Genomic DNA, 23,041 nt, shown 5'->3' on the forward strand with positions numbered 1-23,041 from the left:
ATTTTTATTTAGTTCATGTTTGCAGTACATAATGATTACATTCATCATGGGGCATGGGTTCATGTGCCTAACACATCTTCGGTCTACATCTTTAAAACCTAGTACAGTTTGGACCTAGAATGTTCCTGATTTAATGGAGTGGCTGCCAGCCTATGGTGCTACTGGGAGGTGGAACTTCTGGGAGGTGGGGTTTAGAGGAAGGAAGATAGGTCATTAGAGAGGTGCTCTTGAAGGGATACTGGGACGTGGCTCCTCTTTGCTTCTGGTTGCCATGAAGTGAGCAGTGTCCTCTGCCACTGCTCCCATGATGATAAACTGTATATAGACCCAAAGAACAGGGCCAACCAACCACAGACTGCAACTTCTCAAACCCTGAGCCAAATGAAACCTTTCTTCCTTGTTAACTGACAATCGATTGTATTTTGTCACAGTGACAGAAAGCTCGTAAACACAATGCCCATAGCATATGGCATAGTTTTCCTACCTGCAGGCCTCTATCCTTCACAAAGACACAGGTCCAGGTTGTTCACTACAGTCATAGTGACTACTGGTGACCCCAGAGTCCTCCACAGGGAACCACACAACTGGAACAGAGCAGTGGATGCATCGGAGTGCAGTGGCTGGTGAGTTATCTTGGTTCAGACCTCCCTCACCCAGGAGAGGGTGATTGGCTGGTAGCCATCTTGCAGAGGGGCCAACTGAGCTTGGAACTGAGAACAGCTGCAGGTGGACTCGATCTAGTGGCTCCTGGTGGCTTGGTGTGGGTGCCGAGTTCAAGTTGGCAGGAGACACATAGACTGTTGCAGGCTCAAGGAATCTGGTTTCAACCTCATAGCTAAAAACCAGCTTGAACTTCAGGGGAACTAAAGGGGCAGGCTGGCTGGGATTATCCACTACCCTACCCTGATGCTGCAGCTAGCTTGCTGTGATTAATCAGTTCAGCTCTGGACTCTTGTTTTCCACGCTATCAGTGACAGCAGAGACACACCTTGAATTAGATATTTTTGAGTTTTTTTTCCTGTTTTCTTCCTTTCTAGTTTTTTTGTTCTTTCTTGATTGTTTAAACACGGTTTATAGATTTTTGTTATTCTGTTCTTGTTTTTATTTTTTCCTTTTCTCTTTCCCACCTGTCTTCACCAGTTTCCTAAAGTTTGTCCTCTATCCTTGCTGCTGATCTCTTCCTCTTCTTCTATTTCTTTTTTCTTTTCAGTTTTTTTTTTTTTTTTTTTTAACCTCCTAACCCCTTTTAAATCTTTTCCCTTAAGGGTAAAATTGCCATACTAACGCCTTTTTTACTGCATACAATATTTCAAATTTGTTCTAGATTTCATTATATAACCACAAATCTAATTCATATGCTTATAGGTAGCAAATTAATAGTTACCATAGTCTGTCATTTTTTAGGCTGTATTTGATGCTATTGTTATTACTGACTGTTCTACTTTAACCATGGTAACATAATTGTGCCAATCAGTTGTTCCTTCTGGTATACCAAGGCTGAGATTGCCTAAGGGTCTTAAAAAAAAGCCTATAGGCCAGTGCCAAGGAACTGGAAGCTGGATTAAGTGTGTTTCTTGTATGCAGTGTATTGTTGGATCTTGCTTCTTGACCCATTCTGCCAGTCTATTTCTTTTTTTTTTTTTTTTGGTAGCAGGGATCGAACTCGGTTCCTTGCACTTCCAAGGCAGGCCACAGAACCACTGAGCTAAATCCCCGGCTGACAGTCTATTTCTTTTGATTGGTGAGTTGAGACCATTAAAATTGATGGTTATAACTGATACGTATTGACTTATCATTGTCATGACTTTTTCTTTTTGGTTGATCCTCCTCCTTTGCTTTTAATTTCTTGTCATGCCCAGTGGATTCATTCTGCTGGGCTTCCTCGTGTTCTGATCCTTGTTGTCTTTTCCTAGGATTTTGTCTAAAATTTTTTGGAGTGCTGGATTGGTATTCATGAAATTCCTAAGGTGCTCTTTGTCATGAAATATCTTATTTCTCCATCAATTTTGAAAGATAGTTTTGCAGGGTACATCAATCTGGGTTGGAGGTTGTTTTCCTTTAGAGTTTGAAACACATCACTCCAAGCTCTTCTTGCCTTAAAGGGTTTGCACTGAGAAGTCCGCTGTGATTCTTATGGGCTTTCCTTTGTATATGATTTGTTTCTTTTCTCTCACTGATTGTAGAATTTTGTTCTTCTGTTGGGTTTCTGGAATCCTAACTATTACATGCCTATGTGCAGGTGTTTTTTGATCAAGGCTAGTCGGAGTCCCACATGCCTCGCTTATCTGTATGTCAAATTCTTTTCACCTGCTCGAGAAGTTTTCTGCCATCATTTCTGAGAAGTTTTTTTATGTCATCTGCACTCTCTCCTGTTTCTTCATTGACTCCGATCAGTCTTATGTTATTTTTCTTTGCATCATCTAGCAGCTGCTGGATTGATTTCTTGTGGTCACTTACAATTTTAAAGCAATTTTTCTTTTCCTGGTCACTAATTGCAATCTTATCTTCTATATCTGAAATTCTGTCTTCACATTGGCTCATTCTGCTGCATAGACTTTCAATGGAGTTTTTAATCTCCTGGAAATCTGTTTGCATCTGTTTTATGGATTCAATTTGTTTCCTATGTTGGGATTCCATCATGTTCCTCAGCTCCTCTATTTTTTTTTTATCTGTATCCTCTCTAGATTAATCATGAAGAAACGCAAAGACTGAAAGTTAAAGGGTGGAAAACAATATTCTATGTGACAGGAACCCGAAAAAAAGCAGGAGTAGCTATCCTCTTTGCAGACCAAGTGGATTTCAAACCCACACTGATTAAGAGAGACAAAGAAGGACACTATATCCTTATAAAGGAACAATCCAAGAGGAAGAGATGACAATCATAAATATCTATGCACCAAACACTAGTGCACCCAACTATATAAAACAAATAGTAATGGACATGAAAAACCATATAAGCACTAATACAATAGTACTAGGGGACCTCAATACCCCATTGTCACAAATAGATAGATCAACTAGACAAAAAACAACCAATGAAATACTGGAACTCAATGAAACCCTTGAACATAAGAACTTAACAGATGTTTACAGAGTGGTTCACCCCACAAAATCAGAATACACATTCTTTTCAGCTGCACACGGGTCATTCTCCAAAATAGACCACATACTAGCTCATAGAACATATTTAGGTAAGTTCAAAGAAACTGAAGTTATCCTCTGTATATTAGCAGAACACAGTGCGAAGAAATTGGAGATGAACAGCAAAAGAAACTGCAAAAACTTTATAAACACATGGAAATGAACAACACACTTCTGAATAACCAATGGGTCACAGAGGAAATTAAGAAATCAAGACAGTGTCTTCAATTAAATGACAATGACAATACAACATATCAGAATCTATGGGACAAAACGAAAGCAGTCTTACGAGGGAAACTCATAGCAGTGAACAGTCCTATTAGGAAAATAGAGCGAGCCCAATTAAACAACCTGATGCTGAACTTCAAGCTCCTAGAAAGAGAAGAGCAGGACAAACCCAAAGCTCATACAAGGGAGGAAATTGTACAGATCAGAGCAGAAATCAATGCAATGGAACTAAGGAAACAATACAAAAAATTAATGAAGCCAAGAGTTGGTTCTTTGAAAGAATAAACAAAATTGAGAAGCCCTTAGCCTACCTTATCAGAAAAAGGAAAGAAAAGGCCTAAATCCATGCAATTAGGAATGAAAAGGGTGAAATTACAACAGACCCAGCAGAAATCCAGAGAATCATCAATACCTACTTCCAGAACCTATATGCCAATAAGATGGACAACACAGAAGAAATGGACAGATTCCTAGACACGTATGAATTACCAAAGTTGAACGAAGAAGACCTAAAAATTCTAAAGAACCTGATATCAATCAATGAAATAGAAAACATAATTAAAAACTTACCAACTAAGAAAAGCCCAGGTCCTGATGGCTTCACCACTGAATTCTATAAGACATTTAGAGAGGAACTGCTGCCACTACTGTTTAAATTCTGCAATGAAATTGAAAGGGAAGCAGTACCCCCGAAATCATTCCTGGAAGCAAGTATCACCTTGATCCCTAAAGCAGAGAAAGACCCAACCAAAGAAGAGAACTATAGGCCAATCTCACTAATGAACATAGATACAAAAATCCTTAATAAGATACTGGCAAGGAGAATGCAGAAGATCATCAAGAAGATCATATAACCAGACCAAGTGGGATTCATCCCAGGGATGCAGGGATGGTTCAACATATGCAAATCAATCAATGTAATACACTAGATCAATAGAGCCAAGGACAAGAACCATATGATCATCTCAATAATTGCAGAAAAAGCATTTGACAAAGTCTAACACGCATTTATGATAAAAACCCTACAAAAAACTGGAATAGATGGTCTCTACCTCAATCTGGTAAAAGCCATCTATGAAAAACCAACAGCCAATATCATACTAAATGGTCAAAAACTGAAATCCTTCACACTAAAATCAGGAACAAGACAAGGATGTCCACTATCACCACTCCTGTTCAATATAGTTTTGGAAACATTAGCCATGGCAATTAGACAAGAGAAAGAAATAAAAGAAATAAAGATAGGAAATGAAGAAGTCCAATTGTCATTATTTGCAGATGACATGATACTCTACATAGAAGACACCAAGAACTCCACCAAAGGTCTTCTAGACTTAATAACCAAATTCAGTAAAGTAGCTGGATTCAAGGTCACACAAAAATCAACAGCTTTTCTGTACATGAACAACAGACTCACTGAGAGAGAAATAGGGCAAACAATTCTTATCCCAATAGCACCCAAAAAACTGAAATACCTAGGAATCAACCTAACAAAAGAAATCAAAGACCTCTTCTCTGAAAACTATAGCACTTTGAAAAAAGATATTGAAGATGATATCAGAAAATGGAAAGACATCCCTTGCTCCTAGATAGGAAGAATCAACATAGTGAAAATGGCTATACTTCCAAAATTGCTATATAGATTCAATGCAATCCCAATTGAAATCCCAGCAGCATACTTCATCGACCTTGAGAAAACAATCCAAAAATTCATTTGGAACAAGAAGAGATGCAGAATAGCAAAAGCAATTCTACGTAACAGAGACATGGCAGGGGGTATCACAATCCCCAACTTGAAACTGTACTATAAAGCTACTGTTATAAAAACAGCATGGTACTCTCAAAGAAACAGATCTGAAGACCAGTGGAACAGATTAGAAGATGCAGAAACAATGCCAGACACACTCAGCCACCTCATTTTTGACAAAGGAGCCAAAAACCCTCGCTGGAGGAAAGATAGTCTCTTTAATAAATGGTGCTAGAGAAATTGGGTTTCAACTTGCCAAAGACTAAAACTAGACCTATATATCTCACCATGCACTAAACTAAAATCAAAATGGATTAAAGATCTAAATATAAAAACAGAAACGCTGAACCGGCTGGAACAGAGGTTAGGTAGAACTCTTGAAGACACTGGGGTAGGGAAAGACTTTATGAACAAAACCTCAGTTGCCTGTGAACTGGCACAAACAATCAACAAGTGGGATCTCTTTTTACAAAAAAGCTTCCGCACAGCAAGACAAAACCACCAACAGTGTGAAGAGAACCCACAATGTGGGAAAAAATCTTCACCTGCTATTCCTCAGACAAAGGTCTATTATCTCAAATCTGTAATAAACTTAAAAAAATTAGACCTCCCAAATTTAAAGACCCAATCCAAAAATGGGCATCTGAAATGAACAGCCATTTCTCACACAAAGTAGAAATAGCAAATAAACATATGAATAAATGTTCAACATCACTGGTCATTCGAGAGATGCAAATGAAAACAAGGCTGAGATTCCACCTCACTCCAGAAAGAATGGCTGCTATCATGAAATCAACCAATAACAAATGCTGGTGGGGCTGTGAGGAAAGAGGAACACTGCTCCAGTGCTGGTGGAAGTGTAGACTAGTGCAACCACTACGGAAATCAGTATGGAGATACCTCAAGGAACTAGGACTAGAAGTCCCATTTGACCCAGTTATTCCACTGCTGGGTATCTTCCCCAAAGAATTAAAAGAATCATACCACAGTGATGTATGTGCACCCATGTTCATAGCAGCACAATTTGTAATAGCTACAACTTGGAAGCACCCCAAATGCCCATCAACTGGAGACTGGATAAAGAAAATGTGTGGTTTTTAAAAAAATAAAATGGAGTACTACTCAGCCATAAAAAATGAGAAATTAGAGACATTTATAGCTAAAGGGATGCACGTTGAGGCAATACTCTTAAGTGAAATAAACAGGACACACGTGTAAATACTGAATAGTTTCTCTAGTGTGAGAAACTGAAAGTGTAAATAAGGACTAAAAGGTATAACAGATAATGTGAAATAGGAAGAAAAGGGCCAAAGGGGAAGAGGAAGTGGCAGGGGTAGGGAAAAGGAAAGAAGGGAATGGAATTAATATGAGAAAATGTAAAAATGGAAACAAAGTCTTTGTAAATAGGGAGGGATGGAGGGGTTCAAGGGAGAGCAGGGGAAAGGGGAAAAATAAGAACAAAGCGAGATTATGTAAAGATGCAAATTTCCAATGATGGATGTCATTATATTGTATACCTAAAATGTACCAATGATTAAAATGAATAATTGATAATGCAAAATAGGATGAAAAGGTCCAAAAGGGTAGGGGAAGTGGGAGGGGTCGGGGAGAGGAAAGAAGGGAAAGGAAAAATTATGAGAAATGGAAAAATGGAAACAAAGTCTTTGAAAATAGGGAAGGGTATAGGGGGTGGAGGGAGGGCAGGGAATAGGGAAAAAATAAGAACCAAGATGCATCATGTGAAGGTACAAGTTCCCAATGATAAACGTAAATGTACTGTATAACTAAAATGTACCAATAGAAGAATTTAAAAAAAAAAGGCATTCCAGGAAAACCTTGTCTTATAACACACACACACAGACACACAGACACACACCCAGTCATTTTAATGATATGAATGTCCTTTTTTTTCTTGATATGAATGTCATTAAGCCCTACCGAGGCATACATAAAAAGATCTATGGAACACTGCAATAGAAATGAAAAAAAGAGAAACCCAGTACATACTCAATATTTGGGGGGGTTGAATAAAGAAATCATGGTGAGTTATAAAACGTAATGCTGGAAGCCATTAAAAATACAGGTGAAAAGGAAATTAAATCATATGAGAAATGTTCATTATACAAAGGTAAAAAGCAGTTATAAACCCAGGGTGCAAGTTATGATTCCAAAGGGACTAGAGGCAGAAGAGAACCTGGGTCTCTTTATTCACATGATTTGTGTAAGCAGGTTGAATGGCTGTCCCAGGCAGCTTAGGGAAGTGACCTGAACACCTTCGGATGCCAGAGCGACCCAAGCATCTGAGGGCAAATAATGGAGCACCACAGCATCTGGAAAACTGTCACTCCAGGATGAGACCGAAGAATGGGTGACAGAGGAATATTTATCTCAGTCTTGGCTAATGTCATGAATGTGTTCAACTAGGAATGAGAAACAAGATAGTGAGAGATTGTACCTGACTATAATTTAGGATTTACTCTATTCGAAGGGGGCCCCATGGCGTTACACAGAAGTTAGCTAGGGAGAAGACAATGACAAAATCACCATTTCCAACCACTAATGTGAGTATTGATTCAGGTAATGTACACTAATGGGTCTGAAAGCCACCGGGTGAAAGGCTGTTGGGGACAGATTAGTACAAAGAGAAATAGGATGTTTATAATGGAAACATCTGTCAGTTCTACTCTAACAAGCAACCAAAGGTAGCATGAACAAGTAACGATACAACTTGAAATTCTGGGCCTCTTCGTGTTAACTAGGTACCACCTAAGCAATTTTTCTGCCAAGTGTTCACTCTGTGTGCAACAACAGAGGGACAATCTGATAAATTTGGACTGGGGAACATTATGGACTAAATGTCAATGCTGTGAAAGTTAAAAAAGCTGAAGGGGAACTCTTCTGTGTGAAAGAAGACTACAGAGAGATGGCTATAATGCTGCGGTTGATCCATACATGGATTAGGAAAAGAAGGAAGCAGAACAAGTCAAATACGCTAGGACCTTCATCTGCTTGACAGACTGCTTTTCTGTCACCTAGGTGTCTTTCTCCTTTGGCTTTGGTTTCGTTTGTCCCTAAGAGGTCCTGAGTTGGAGACCCAGGCCTGCAGGGTCACAGTTTGACTCCGGGGAAGTCACTTCAGCTTACAAAGTTTCCTCTTCTGAAAAACAAGAGTCCCTCCTCCTGAGACTGCCCACTGTGCTCCTGTCCAAATTTCCTTCCTCAGGTGCCTTGGCTCAGTGCACTGCTCTCAAGGGAAACATATTTGCGTTAATCTGGATGGTGACACTGAACTTTATGGGAACGTACTGTACTGCCTTCGGAAATAGCTTTCTTCTATTTCATTTCCCTTAGCCCTCACACTTCCTTCCCCTTTGCCCCTTTTCTTCCTATTTCACATGACCTATTATACATTTAGTCCTTATTTACACTTTCAGTTTCTCACACCAGAGAAACTATTCGGTATTTACACATCTGTGTGCTATTTATTTCACTTAAGAGTATTGCCTCAATGTGCATCCACTTAGCTATAAATGTCTCTAATTTCTCATTTTTTATGGCTGAGTAGTACTCCATTTTATAAAAAAACCACATTTTCTATTTCCATTAAGATGATCTAGCTCTTTAACTTAATTTTATAGGGCGACACTGACTACTTTCTTGGTTTCTTCCTGAACAGTTTCTTTCTCATAGGAAAAAAATTCCTCATAAAAGCAATTTACAACATATCAAAATATTGACAGGAATCTTAAACCCTAATGCCTGAAGTTATCTGTGGGTATGATTTATTTCAGAAGTTCCACTGTTATAACTTGGCAATTAGGAAATATTGATAAATGCCAACATATTATTGATGTCAATTAAAAAAGCACAAGATTGATGAGCTTTCCAAAATGCTCTGACACAAGCAGTTAGAAAGTAATGCCCATCAATACACATCTAGCCATTATGATGGAGAGAGAAATTAGGCTGCCAGGAAACAAAGGGTGCTTTCACATTTAAGTGAGATCATTTAAACAGAGGAGCAGGGCGTCAACAGGGCTATCTAACAGAACCCCAAGTGAAATCCTACAGAGGGACCAGAATGATCATTGGTGATTCATCGTTAAGGTAGGCAAGGAAAGTGTCTAAGAACTTAACACTGACTTAACTAATGGGTGCGTTAAGGGCTTGAGCAAGTGGTACCTGATTAAGTGAAAAGCACATGCCAACCAGAACCCAAAGAAAATGGCAGGTTTTGGGGTAACATCTTAGAATACTCTTTAATATTCACAAGCACCTTGCATTCTGTAGAAACCAAACAGATTCTTGGATCTATTTGACCTACCTAACACAACTAGAGTTCCATTCCCTATGTACAGGGCAGGGGGAGGACGTGAGTCTCGGCTCTTGAGAAAATGGAGGTATTACCATGTTCAAGATGGGGCCGTAATTCATGTGTCTTGGTGCCAGGTGGCTCTGATTTGAATGTGTTATGTTCTCGCTGGTTTGAACCGCTGGTGGTACGTGCATGACTGTCCCACCAGGTGACTTGTACCACCGAATGGGACTGTCCCAGGCTGCCTGATGTGACAGTCATGCCACGTACCATCAGTGGTTCAAGCTGCTAGGAACCTGTTAAGAATTTGGAAGAAAAATGTGTTGAAAAAGAAAGGAAGATAACAATTTGGTTTTGGTTATGGTAGGTTTCAAATGCTAGTAAAACACTCATGTACAAATACTTCCTAGACAGAGAGGCCAACATTTTCCAAAAAGATCAAAGATGATGTTTCAAAGAGGAAGCATTATAAATGACATCAGAGTTGTAAATAAGAATCAGGATCCAAAAACTCTGACTGGCTTAGGGATAAAAAGGTCTATACTTTAATATCCACTGCTGCATTTGGGTAGGGGAGAGGCTTCCTCTATGAGGCAGTAGGGAAAGCTAGGCACATGACCCTTGTCCTTGGGAAGGGCTACACACAACAGTGACAAAGTGGATTCTCACGGAGAGCTCCAGATGGAATCAATCCCTGACTAGCCCAACATTCATCTTTTATAAACACTGTCAAGTCATCAGGGGGTTAAACTGGTTCTCAATCTACAGAGTAGAGTTTAGATCACTAACAAAGAATGAGTGGCCTAAGGTTCATGTGCTTCCCACCTGCTCCCAAATTTTAATCTTCCTCACAATCCCTCAAGGGTAATTAAGTCAAAGTCTGTCCGCCTTTTAATCTTAATCTGCTTGTTTTTATATAACAGAAGCACACATTATGCCATACATTATACTACTACAATCTAGCAGGATTATTCTCAAAACTATAGATATTAGCAAGTGTTTATGAGAATGTGGCAAAATTGGAATCTTTAATGCTGCTGGTGGTGATATGAAATGGTGCAGCCATTTTGACCAAGTCTAGCAGCCCCTCAAAAATAAGTCATCACATGACTGAGCAATTGCATTCCTAAATTTATACTCAAGAAGAACGAGAACATAAGCCCAAAAACTTGTTTACAGCAGCATCATTCATGAAAGCAAAAGAGTGGGAGCTACTCAGTTGTTCATCAACTGATGAATGGCTAAATAAAATGTAGTACATCCATACAGTGCAACGTGATTTGACATTAAACAGAAATAAATGTACATGCCTGTAATTCCAGCACCCTGGGAGGCTGGGGTAAGAGGACTGCAAGTTTGAGCCCAGTTTGGGCGACTTAGTGAGACCCTATCTCAAAAATGGCAGTGAGGGAGAATGAGGATGTAGCTCCATGTGAAAAGCCCTGGGTTCAATCCTCCATATCATTAAAAAAAAAAAAAAAAGGAATGCAGTACTGACACATGCTACATGGATGAACCTTGAAAACACTTTGGTAAGTAAAAGAAAACAGGCACAAACAAATTCCATTTACATACAATGTCCAAAACAGGTAAATCCATAGATAGAGAGAAAGCTGGTTAAGACTAGCAGGGAGTGGATTTATGGACTTATGGATGGCAGGGGGAGAAATGGTAAGTCACTACTATGAATATGGAACTTCCTTTTTTTTTTTTTTTGGTACCGGGGATCGAACTCGGATCCTTGCGCTTGCGAGGCAGGTGTCGGAACCACTGAGCTAAATCCCCGGCCCTGGAATTTCCTTTTTTAAAGATAGTACTGGGGATTGAACCCAGAACCTTCACACTGAGCTTCATACTCAGCCCTTTTCTATATATATATATTTTGTTGTTGTGGTTGCTGTGAAACAGAGTTTTGCTAAGTTGTTAAACTTTCCAGGCCAGGCTGGAACTAGCTATCTTCCTGCCTCGGTCTCCCAGAATGCTGGGATTACCATGCCTGGCTTGGTTTCCTTTTAGGGTAGTGAAAACAGTCTGAAACTGATTGTGGTAGTAGACTCTACGTCTATACTGACTATACACTTTAAATGTGTCAGTTTTTTGGTATGTGAATTTTATTCCAATAGAGCTGTTATTAAGAAATGTTCTAGTTAGTTGTGAAACACATATTCTTCTGGAATAAAATGCAGTATTGTTCTCCCATCCCCGGACCGACGCTGTCACAGAGATTTCATCAATGCACTAGACGCTGAGTGGTCCTGGGGTCGCAGAGAATCAGGTGAGAGACTTGTCAGGCTGTTTCACACTGGGCTGGCCCACCTCAAGCTAAGCCCTGACCTTAGTTTCTTTGAGTGCCAGGACGTTTGCCCTGTGCTTTCGTGTTTGTCCAAGGGTTGGCACCCATGAGCAAATGCCCTTTTCTGCTTCTACAGGTCTCCTTGCTGCAACCAATGTGATCTGAGCTTTGGTGTTGAGCTCAAGAACTGCAGCTGCAGATAGTTCCAAGACAGACCTGAGTACTGAGCATATGCATAATGATAAACTTTTAAAAAAATCTACAAGTATCTTTCCTAGTATGCAGCTAATATCAATCTTTTCTTCCCACATTACCCCAGACAGGGTAGAATGCACAGGACTTTAATACCTGCAAAAGAATCCTTTTTGGCAGTACTGGGGACCAGAACCTAGGGCCTCCACACTGAGCTACATTCCTAGCCCTCTTTTTCTTCTGAGACAGGATCTCCCTAAGTCACTCAGCTGACCAGGCTGGGCTCAACTTTGTGATCCTACTGCCTCGGGTTCCCCGAGTGCTGGGATTACGGAAGTGTGCCACCACACCCGGAAAGTCTCTATTCTTAAGGACATGTCTCTGCTACTCTTTGAGAATAAATCTTGTTACCCTACTTGCTTGCACGACCATTTTTCAGTATCAGCTGAAACCCCTGAAGAGCATCATCAGGAGTATGTGCTCTGTCCTACTGAGTGGAAGTACATGGAATTTTTAGTTCCAAACAGAGTTTGTTGAATTTATAAGAGAACTCTGAGTCTGAATCTCTAAGTAAGTACAACAGAATTAAAAATAATCACTGGCGTGACGTGCAGCTGGAGTCATCTACGTGGGAGACTGAGGCAGGAGGACTGTAAGTTGCAGGGCTGGCTTGGCAACTTTGCAAGACTCTGCTATGAACGGGGTGGGGTGGGGGATGGGAATGTAAGTCAGTGGCAGAGCACTCAGTGAGGCCCTGGGTTCAAAACTCAATACTGGGAAATAACAAGGGTTACCTTGGAAAGGTACAGAGGTCAGGAAGGCCAACACAACCACCCAAGATATCTGCCCAGACTGGCCTGGACAGCATGTCCTGGCGTGGGGCTGTCAGGCTGAGTGGCCAGGGCAGGGTCCCTTCCCAGCTCAGTAAGCTACTGGGTCTCAGCTCTGGCCGCTTTCTGTCAGAAACTGAGGTCTGAATCCCATGCCCAGAGATTCAGATCCAACTGGTCTGCTGTGGCCGGGTCACCGGGGCTTGTAAAAGCATTCCCAGTGGTTCTAGGGTACTTTTGAAGCTGAGAACTGTGAAGATGAGGTGAGAAGTGTGGTCTTTGAAGAGCTCATTAAAGGCCTGATAGCCTTCGGTCTTCATTCTAAGTATAAATAGAAAGTGGAACTAAATGTCAACTATACTGTAACAAACAGACATAAAACATTTTAGAGTTCAGATGGGTTCTTTCCCCTTTTTTTGGGGGAAATGCATCATGGTTGTTTGCAGATTGGTTATGGTTTTTCTTTCCTTATGTTATAAACTGTTTAGATCTGGAAACTCCATTGTGGGGATCTATGTGACAGGGGTGAAGGAGCTGAACACAGGTTTCCGACACGGAATGCACCAGTCTTCCCTTAGTTTCCTCTTCCCATTGAGGAGGAGGAGCAACCGGGCAGCCCTGTGGGTCCTGGTGAGTACAAATGTGGGTGGCACACGTGTTCTTTCCTGTCCAGACCGATTCAGATCCCTGACAATGGGCAGCGAACACACTGGCGCCTCAGCTGACATCAGCTGGGCTCTCTGCTGTTGCTACAAACCCTCTTTGTCGCTCTGAGCGGGTCGTTTTGCCGTCAGACATCATCTCTTTGCAGCCTTCTGCTCGACACCAGGGCTGGTGCTCTGGCCCAGCTCCAGTATCTGCCTGCTGCTCCATAGTGAAATCTCTTCCTGATCCCACTGGCAGTAACCCTGAGGTTCTGCGGGCTGGGCAGCGGGGGTGGACCTTGTCTCTTCCGGTGCTCCTGCGGACCCAGGACACAGGGAAGGGCCGGCGGGAGTCAGGGCAGTGGGAACCTTCTTCTTCCTCAGAGACCCACTCTAGCACTGGTTCTCAGTGGACACAAAGTACACCTAATTCCAGTTTTAATACAACTCTTTCTATGAAAGGCAATAAAGGATCCTATTGTGAGGCAATATGGTAGTGCAAGGAAGATCAGCTCAAGGCCTTGGCTTTGACCTTTACCAGCAGGCAATTTCCAGCTTAGTCTCTGCAAGCTGATTCTGAGCTTCCCTCCGCCTCAGTTGGTCCCCTCTAAAATGGGGAGGTCCTGCAGGGTCACTGTACACGGTTATGTCCCATAACAGTGGCAGCTGGCACACAGAGGCGATCAATAAAAAGCAAATCCCCTCTGCCACCACAGTAGCCTCAAGCAGAACCCATTTTTATAGGCTTTCAATAAACCTCTAATGATATCTGCACGGTAAAGCTGAATTGCTGTAATGAGTCTGTGGTATGCAAAGCATTCTGCCAAACATTACTGCATCAGATCTTCCTGTACTGCCAGGCATGTCTGAATTCAGAGAGTTCCCCCCAGGCGAAGGTGGGGAAGTTACACTGTGCTGAGGATCCGTGTTCATGGCACCTGTGTCCCATGAAGCCCCAAAGACAAGAACTGACAGGCGAGGGAAGCCTGGCTCAGCTGCAGCATGTGGCCTTGGACTTGCCCCTGCAGCTCCACCTACTGTGGGAAGGCTGGTTGTACGATTTCCAACCTCTTCCTGTACAAACAGGAGGAACACAGACTTTAGAAGGTGTCCCATGAGGATGCTGGAGGATGAGGCGGGCACTAGTGGACCACGCAGTTTGACTCAGCAAACTGTCTTTTCATAGCGTTTTGGGTGAGAATGACGCATCTCACCAGGCCATTCCAAACGGTCTAGGACACCCTACCTTCCTAATTTCTCTTCAGTTCTCCCAAGAAAATATGAATAAATTATGTTAGTAAGCTTTCTGTTACTGTGATAATACCTGAGATAATCAGCTTATAAAGAGTAAAGGTTTGTTTTGGTTCACAATTTTGGAGGTTTCAGTCCCTGATTGGTTGGTCCGCTGCTTCCAGTCCTGTGAGTAGGATCACTTCAGGGAAGAGTGTGTGGTGGAACAAAACCACTCACTTCATGGGGGCCAGGAAGAGACACAGAGAGAAGGGGTCACAATGTTCCTGGAAGGCATGCACCCAGTGGCCATACCTCCTCCCATGAGGCTTCACTCTTAAAGGTGCCACTGTCTCCCAACACAGCCAAGTGAGGCCTAACCGTTCCACATATAGGGTGGGGACTGGATCCAAAGTACTGTAGATTGCTGTACATTTGTATGCAGTCCCTGGCTGCAAACTGCCTCCACATTTAGTTGTGGGTCTCATTAGTGCTCCAGGGTATGGAGAAATGTTATTGGCTTAACATTTTTTGCTCTGCTGAGAAAAGGTTTTTGCAAAAGTTCAAGTATGTATAATTCAGTCCTTTGAAATTACAGCATGCAATTAATTCACTTGCCAATATTTTCTAAGCACCATCAATGTATAAGGACCCTGTGATGAGTGTGAAGACAGGAAGGACAGTGCCCTTCCCCAAGGGGTTAAAGGCACCCAACCCTAATAAACCAAGAGGTCACATGAGCACTATGATTTGTTTACCTCTACGGACTCATGTGTTCAACAAGAATACATGAAACTTGTCCTACTTGTGCCTTTAGAAAACAGGTTCCTTGCCAGGTACAGTGGTAATACCAGCTACCAGGGAAGCTGAGGCAGGAGAATTTCAAGTTTGAGGATAGCATGGGTAATTATGTCTCAGATAGTTAAAAAAAAAATAGGTAGGGATGTGGCTCAGCAGTAGGAAGCTTGCCTAGCACACACGAGGCCCTGGGTTTGATCTCCAGCACCAGAAACAAACAAATAGGTTTCTCAAATACATACATCTTTAGCTGCCTCCCTTCGGTCCCTGTGCAGTCTACCCTAGGATCCACAGGCTCTCCACATGTGGGTTCAAGTGACCAAACCATCAGCCACACACAGCAGTGCACAACTGTAGTCCCCAGGACTTAGCAGGATGAGGAAGGAGGATCACTTGAGTCCAGGAGTCTGAAGCTAGCCTGGGTAACAGGCCGAGACCCTGTCTCAAAATCAAAAACAGCCCAAACAAAACTGCATCTGCACTGAATATGAAGGACTTTTTCTCCTGTTACTACTCCCTAACCAACACAGTAGGACTACTAACATAGCATTTACACTGAATTAGGTTCTGGAAGTCAACTAGAGATGATTTAAAGTATACAGGAGGACGACTATAGGTTCTGTGTGAATACTGCACAATTTACACAAGGGACTCTAGCACTTGCAGGTTTGGTATCCCCGGGTGGAGGGTATCTGGAAACCAGTCCACTGCGGAAGCCGAGAGATGACTATACCCTGGTAATCACTGCCAGGGGACAGAGTGTGATGCTTAGGAACAGACTCTGAGACAAGTATCACAGATATCTAGAGACACTGTGGAATCAAGCCTTCCACCTACACAGCCTCCATCTGGAAGAGCTGCCTGATAGGACCGTTCATGGCTGCTTGTTCTGGCTCCGTCTTCTGAATGCGGGACACCTTTGTTGAAATAAAGGCATGCCCAGGTCTTACTTCCAAATGCCAACTTGCCCTATCTGCTACTGTAATTTTCCTGTGGCCTGTCTTTCACTCCATTGCCTAGTGGTCTGCAGTGTGATGGGAACATTGCAAATAATAAAGATTGCGTAGTCTGGACTTCTGTTCAACCTTCCTGATTCTATTCAGTGGAAACACTTATCAGCAGGCAATAAATATTTCAGAGTGAAACTGCCACTTGGAATTTAGTCTTCAAAGCTCCCCCTAAAGCACTGTGAAGCATTTGGGGGAGTCTGACCTATATTATAACACGTGCCCTGTGCAGAGAGCCTGCAGATTAGCAGGGCCTCCAGTGGGGTCAGCTCAGGTGCAGCCACAGGGCAGAATGGCCTGAAAGACAAGCAGGCAGCTGCTCCCTGCCTGCAGCTTAGAGGTCTCACAGGTGGCGGGAACATCTTCACTGAAATGGATTTTAGCACTCGGGCTTGTAAAAGTACAGAAATAACAAATCCGAGGCACTGACGATGCTACAACTGTCTCCCACTTATGGAACTTTTACCTCGGGCCATGCACTGTGCTGTGTGCTTCACAAACACACAAAGCGTGGACAATCATAGCCATTTTACAGAACAGGAAACTGAGGCCCATATAAAGTCAACTGCTTGAGCTCATAAAGCCATGGAGTGACAACCAGCACTGAAGCCACTCCTGTTCAACCCTGTCCTGCCTTCCAGCGGTGTCCAAGACAAAAACCTCAAGGGTTTGGCAGGTTGCTCTCTTCCCACTGGAGTTCACTGCACCTCAGCTCTGCTTCTCAGCCCATATGGGTGTGTGCGGGGCATACTCTATCCTCTAGAGGAGGGGCCCGCTTCCCTCCTGTATTCACAGGAGAGGGCCGTTTCCTCAGCCAAAGGAGGTTTTTTTTTTTTTGGGTACAGGAGATTGAACTCGGGACCCTGAGCCTTCGAGGCAGGCTGCGGCACCACTGAGCTAAATCCCTGGCCTTGAAAGGAGGGTTTTTAATGGAGGTGTCGGTTAGAGGGTACCGGTACATATTATCTCATTTTGTTTCCACAAAAACATACCACATGGCGCGCAGGGCGGGCACAATTAGAAGAGCAGTGTCAGCCAGGCTGAGTACTCTGTTTACCCACTGAGCCAGGGCCTGGACTAGGCCGGCCAGGAGTTCTGGGGGAGCACTCTTCCTTCCTTCCGGGCCTCCCCACCCAGCCAGCTCGCCTGCAGGGACCGTACTGAAGTGCTTACCACACCTATGATGGGTAATCAGGAAACAGTCCTGCCTTCCCAGAGCTAACAGGCTACAGGTAAGGATCACTTAGCAAAACGCCACTGAAAACAACGTGGTAAGTGTCACATGGTGCTGTCACACCGGAGTGTGGTGGTGGTCCAGAGGATGATGAGATTTCATGGGGCAAGAGGGGGAGGCAGGGCACATAGGGCTTCTGCAGGGGAGCTGCCGAATGCAGACGGGGGCCACTGGGTGTGCACCTCTGGTGCTGTGTCTGATGAATACGAAGGCCCGGCCTGCAGGCCTCCTGCATCCGCCAGAGACAGACTCATGCCACGAGGCAGCTGTCAAAGGCCAGAGCACGGCTGTAATGTGATAAAGAACAGATAGGAGCAAGCGTTTTCTGAATGCTTCCCTAACCTGCACCCAAGAGAGAAAGTGCTGGAAAAAATCAAATGGGCCAAGTTCCAAAAATTACTTCCAGTAAGAAAAATAATATTATGAAAACCACGGACAGCTACACAGATAGCTGTAAACTTTAAATAGTGAAGAATTATTTAAAAACGAAGCACCTAGTGTGGCTCTGCTAATAGGGCCCCAGTTCAGAGAAAGAGGAAACTGTTTTTTCCCTTTCTTCCCCACCCAGAGGTTCTAGAAGCCCTGCCGAGTCCCAGGAAGGAAAGCTCATAGTAAACAGGGGATCCACACCCTGTCACCCCTGGGAGAGGGGAGCTTCTGCTTCACAGCTCAGGCCCCCTGAAGTCCCCACCATCCATGTAACACTCCTGCCAGCACTGGGTGTTAAAAGCTTTCAGGAAGTGTAGCCAAAGGCTTTTCTCATCTCGGTGCTACTGCCAGGCAGTGAAGAACCTCATTACATAACTCAGCGTTACATAACCCAGCGACTCCCCCTCACCGCCCAGCAGTGCCTGCCCACACCGGGTGGCCAGTGACAGGGCTGCACCCAGATCCAGCATCCCCAGGATGCTTCTGGAGCTTGAGGAGCATCATCATTCATCCTCAGAATCAGAAAATGCCAGGCATGATGGGACCTTCGAGGTCCAGGGCCAGCCCTCTTCCATAACTACAGGAGGGAGCTGGCATGAGGGCCAGGGCGAGGGGCAGCAGGACTCGGTGCCCTGGCTCCCATGTCCCCAGGTGGTGAGCCACTGTTTACCGAGCTATATGGTACCTCTGAATCTGAGCAGGGGACTCAGGACTGCACTCACTTATTAGGGAAATGGAGCAACCTGTGGGGAGAAATCCATCTCATCTCAACTGGGCAGTTCCACTGAAGGTGTCCCATACAGCCAATTTGTGAAAAAGCCTCGTGGTATCAGGAGTCTTAGAAACCAGCGTGCCCCATTCCTTAGTTTTTACTGGTGAGGCTCAGAGGGTCACAGACTTCCTGCTGATTACTTTGTGCTAGGCTGTGAAGGGGAATCTTTGTGATCTTTGGGTTGCTGCTATTTTCACTCCATTGAGCTGAGATGGGGAGAGAAGTATTTCTGAGGCTGTACAAAGTGAAAATGCTTGGAGAAGAGGAAGATACTTAAATTACCGATTTAATTATTTACTAGCATTATTTGATAAAACTACGATCATCATGGTACATGTTAAGACAATTCTTTAGAACTCTTATTATTTGTAACTGACCAAGTCATGAAACGATTGGCCTTATTACCAGATATTTTAGCAAAAAAGCTGGATGTTGACAATGTTTTCAGAGAGATTAAATATCATAATCAAGGACAGGAAGCTATTGAATAAGTGCTTAAATTGAGGTTTATCTTTTGAAAAACCTCTTCTCTTACCACTCCTTTTACGTCTGGGTGAGGGATCTCAAAATGGTTTTCTGGACTGAGAAATATATAATTTGGATAAATCCCTCCCACAGCATCAAGCAAACTATCTTCACATATACTCAGGTAAAATCCATTCAAACTGCAGAGAAAATTCAACTGCTGATATCCAGTGCTTTAGAAGTGAGCACACCTCCCCAGATGCACTCTGGACAGGGAGGTCACCTCTGGGGATGTGGTACAAAGACACAATTAACATGCGCAAGGGGAGCCCCTTTTGTTGCCCTTCCTAGAAGATGTGACACCCTTCCTTCGTCATCTTGCAGGAAGATCTGCATAAGCGTGACTGCAGTCAGGGCAAGCCACGCAGCCAGGCCCCAAAAGGTGTCCGCAAAGGGCACTTTGGTCAGAGCTCATCAGGGAAAGCGCAACTGGAGCCAAAACCTTCAGATCTGTGGCAGATTCTAAGCAAAGACTAAAATAAGCCGGCTGAACTTTCACATTTCAGAGTGTGGTTTTTGCCTTCTTTCTATGGCAGAGAGGTTTTTTGAGAAAGGATAAAGGAGCTTGGCTTCTAGAAATCAAACTATTCATGTGCCTACTGAGGGTAAGCTGCTACCTTACACTAAGAGTGTTAAGTGAATGCTCAGAGAAAGGAAACACAAGTCTCCCGCCATCTGCCTTCTCTCGTCTGCACTGGAAATCACTCGTGCCTCCCACACCGGAAATCCCCTTCTGAGAGTGGCTCACGGGAGAATAGATGCGGCTTGCCATGCTCACAACTGTGTGTCCTTGGAGAATTACTCAAACACGCTAAATCTGAAGTTCCTCACTTGAAAAATGAGTGTCATAGTGTCTTCCCCACAAGGCTGCTGTTAGGAGAAACTGAGACAATGGGCTCCAAGCATATGGTGCACACAGAACGACGAGGAAGCAGCGGTGATACACATCACCACCGCCGCCATGCCTTTCTCCTCCTCTCCAAGACACCGTCTGCATCCACAAGGTGTGGTGAGTCAGGTGCATCGGCAGCTACCCAGATCAGGAGGTAAGCAACTGTCTGCACTGAGGTGAGTGCTGCTACAGCTCGCCTCTCTGCATCACATAGGTAATAATCCCTGCCTGCAGGTGCCTGAGCAAGGTGGTTCCTCAGGACATCCTGGGGTGAAGGACTGTGGCCACTAAGTGGGAGACGGCTGGACCCCATGTGAAAATTCCCCAGAGAAACTCCTGCCAACATTTTCTATAAAACAGCATTCTTTGTGGCTCTTCTACAGTTTGGAATATATGAAACAACCTCTTTTGTATACAAATGATGCAGAAGACAGGAGCCTTCTAGAAAGGAGATGGATTTTTGCTTTACACAAGTCAACCCGGGGCATGCAAATTTAATGGGCAACTCCAACCAGAGAAGCGGCCCTTGTATAGTAAGGCCAGCGGCGGGAACACTACTGCCTCAGGCTTGAACACTTACTGGAATTTCTACAAAAATCAGAAAGGGAAAAATTTAGTGGGCATTCTTGTATGAACAGTCTGACTGAAAAAATGAATGCCACATACAGGTACAGCTATAAAACTAAACAGCTCCTCTTACTGTTCCACTTTCTTAAACTTTGATGGGGGTAGTGGTGAATTTTCATTCATAATGAAAACCTCCATTTTTGTAAAAGACACAAGGTTCATTTGGGGGCAATTCTGGTCACTATATAAATTCAGACTGCTTTCCTTAGGATTTTATGGAAGTCCAAGACAAAGTACTTAACATCTCCCCTGCTTCTGACTGCTTGATACAAATATGTAGATTGTCCCTTTGATCTAATCTTAGTTGACCTACACAGGCACAGAAGAAGGTGCTGTTGAGATACACTTTTAAACTCTATTTCTCTATTAAATGAGACAACAGATGTGATCTAGAACTGTTGAACAAAGCGATAATGAGAAAGAACTTGCGAGAGGCAACCTGACTCCATCTTGAGCCTCACCACCATTTTGTGCCGGACAAAGCACCCAAAACCCACACCCTGTTTGGCAGAGAACTTGCTGCAGCTGCAAGATAATGTTTTCACAGCTCGCCCAGTCTGTGAAACTTTCTCTTGCCCCCCGCACTAACCTGGCATGGTTCTGCTTCTGTAAAGTTTCGCTTGCTTTCTTTTTGAGCCCTCCCCAACTGAAAGCATGGTTTAAGAAGAGAAACCAAACTACTTCTTGGGGCCAGAATTCTTTCTGGGCGCTAGCCCCCTCTCGGCCACTGGCTTTAAATAAACAGACTCAAATCTGACTCAGAGTGTGGCGCATCTCTATAGTTTCAACTCACTTGGTTACAACAAACTGAAATTTTCTGATGGACCTCATAATTTCTTCCTAGTTCTGCCTCCAAAAAGCCTGTCAAATCAATTCATCATTACATGGCATAGAATAAGCACTCACTAAATATGTAGGGAAAGAAACTATGAGCTTGGAATTGCAAAATATATATTGCCTTTGGCTGATGCAGGGAGGCAGTGTTTAAGGTAGCTGAGAAGCCAGCCAGGGGACAGCGGTCCAACCAAGAAGAAACGAGTACTGTAGTGACATTTGGGTGGGACTGGCGGAGGCATCTGCAACATCCTCTGGCCTGTAAGTTATCACATTATTGCTCTTCAACTACTACTTCATTTTCCTGGAAGAAAACGGTCTTATCAGAGGACTGCTGGAGTACTGATAACATCCACCAGGGGAGAAGGTTCCTGGCAGAGGTGCCAATGAAATGAACGGGAGTAAGTCAACCTCTGGCAGCAGAAGCATCACACTAAGGAAGTTTCAGGGATTTATGATGGTATAAATACTTGCATGTAACTGGACTCATCCACAGCCGAAGCTCTATAGAGTTCAAATTTTGGTGAAATACGGGCAAGGAAAACTGGGCTTAGAGTAATCTACTCAACAATGTCTTGGTAGTTTCTGCAAACAGAGAAAGGGATAGATATTTATTTATGAGAGTGTTGAGCCACAGGACTTTAGAACTGGAAGTAGCTTTAGCAATCAGAGTATAATCCTTCGATTTTATAGATAAGAAAACCAAAGACTCACAGATGCAAAGTAAAGGCTTACAGATATAAATTTCCTACATCAAGCTTCAAATGACTTAAGGCTCCTACCCTTTATAAGTAGTTAGTAGTATATGAAACATTTCATTTTATTCCTCTCAAAAAGAATCCACGATTAGCTGTAATTCATTGGGGAATTTTTTTTTAATTGTGGAAAAACCCCAAAATTTACCACCTTAACTATGTTTAAGTATATAATTCAACAGTGTTAAGTATATTCACATTTTGGTGAAACAGATCTTTAGAAGTTTTTCATTTTCCTAAAGTGAAACTCTATAGCCAATGAACAATTTGCCTTTCTCTCTGGCCCTTGGTAGCCATCATTTTATTTTCTGGTTCTGAATCTGACTTTAGATATCTCATGTAAGTGGAATCACATGGTATTTGTCCCTTAGTGTCTGGCTTATCTCACTGACCATAACCAAAGTTTGTCCATGTTTAGCATATAACAGGATTTCCTTACTTTTTAAGGCTGAGTAATATTCCATTGTAAATACAGACCACATTTTAACTACTCATCTGTCAAAAGCCATTTGGGTTACTTTGGTGATTAGTGTATAATTTTTGTGTTT

The 23,041-nt window shown here is 43.1% G+C and overlaps 1 protein-coding gene across 5 annotated transcripts in view; it reads right to left on the minus strand.

The window, feature by feature from the left end:
- Positions 1-23,041, minus strand: part of Lyrm4 (LYR motif containing 4) — a 131,245-nt gene that overhangs the window by 64,196 nt on the left and 44,008 nt on the right. The window contains exon 4 of one of the 5 annotated variants that reach the window (XM_004847750.4): positions 1,185-22,323. The exons of the other annotated variants lie outside the window; for them this stretch is intronic. Coding sequence (XP_004847807.2) covers positions 22,303-22,323 — 21 coding nt within the window. The 3' untranslated portion in view covers positions 1,185-22,302. Of the gene's footprint in view, positions 1-1,184; positions 22,324-23,041 lie in introns of those variants that run through there. 5 annotated transcript variants of the gene reach the window in all.

This window comes from Heterocephalus glaber, unplaced genomic scaffold (genome assembly GCF_053883595.1).
Source record: "Heterocephalus glaber isolate CG9 unplaced genomic scaffold, H.glaber_assembly_v1.0 deba00001472, whole genome shotgun sequence".
NCBI classification, from domain to species: domain Eukaryota; kingdom Metazoa; phylum Chordata; class Mammalia; order Rodentia; family Bathyergidae; genus Heterocephalus; species Heterocephalus glaber.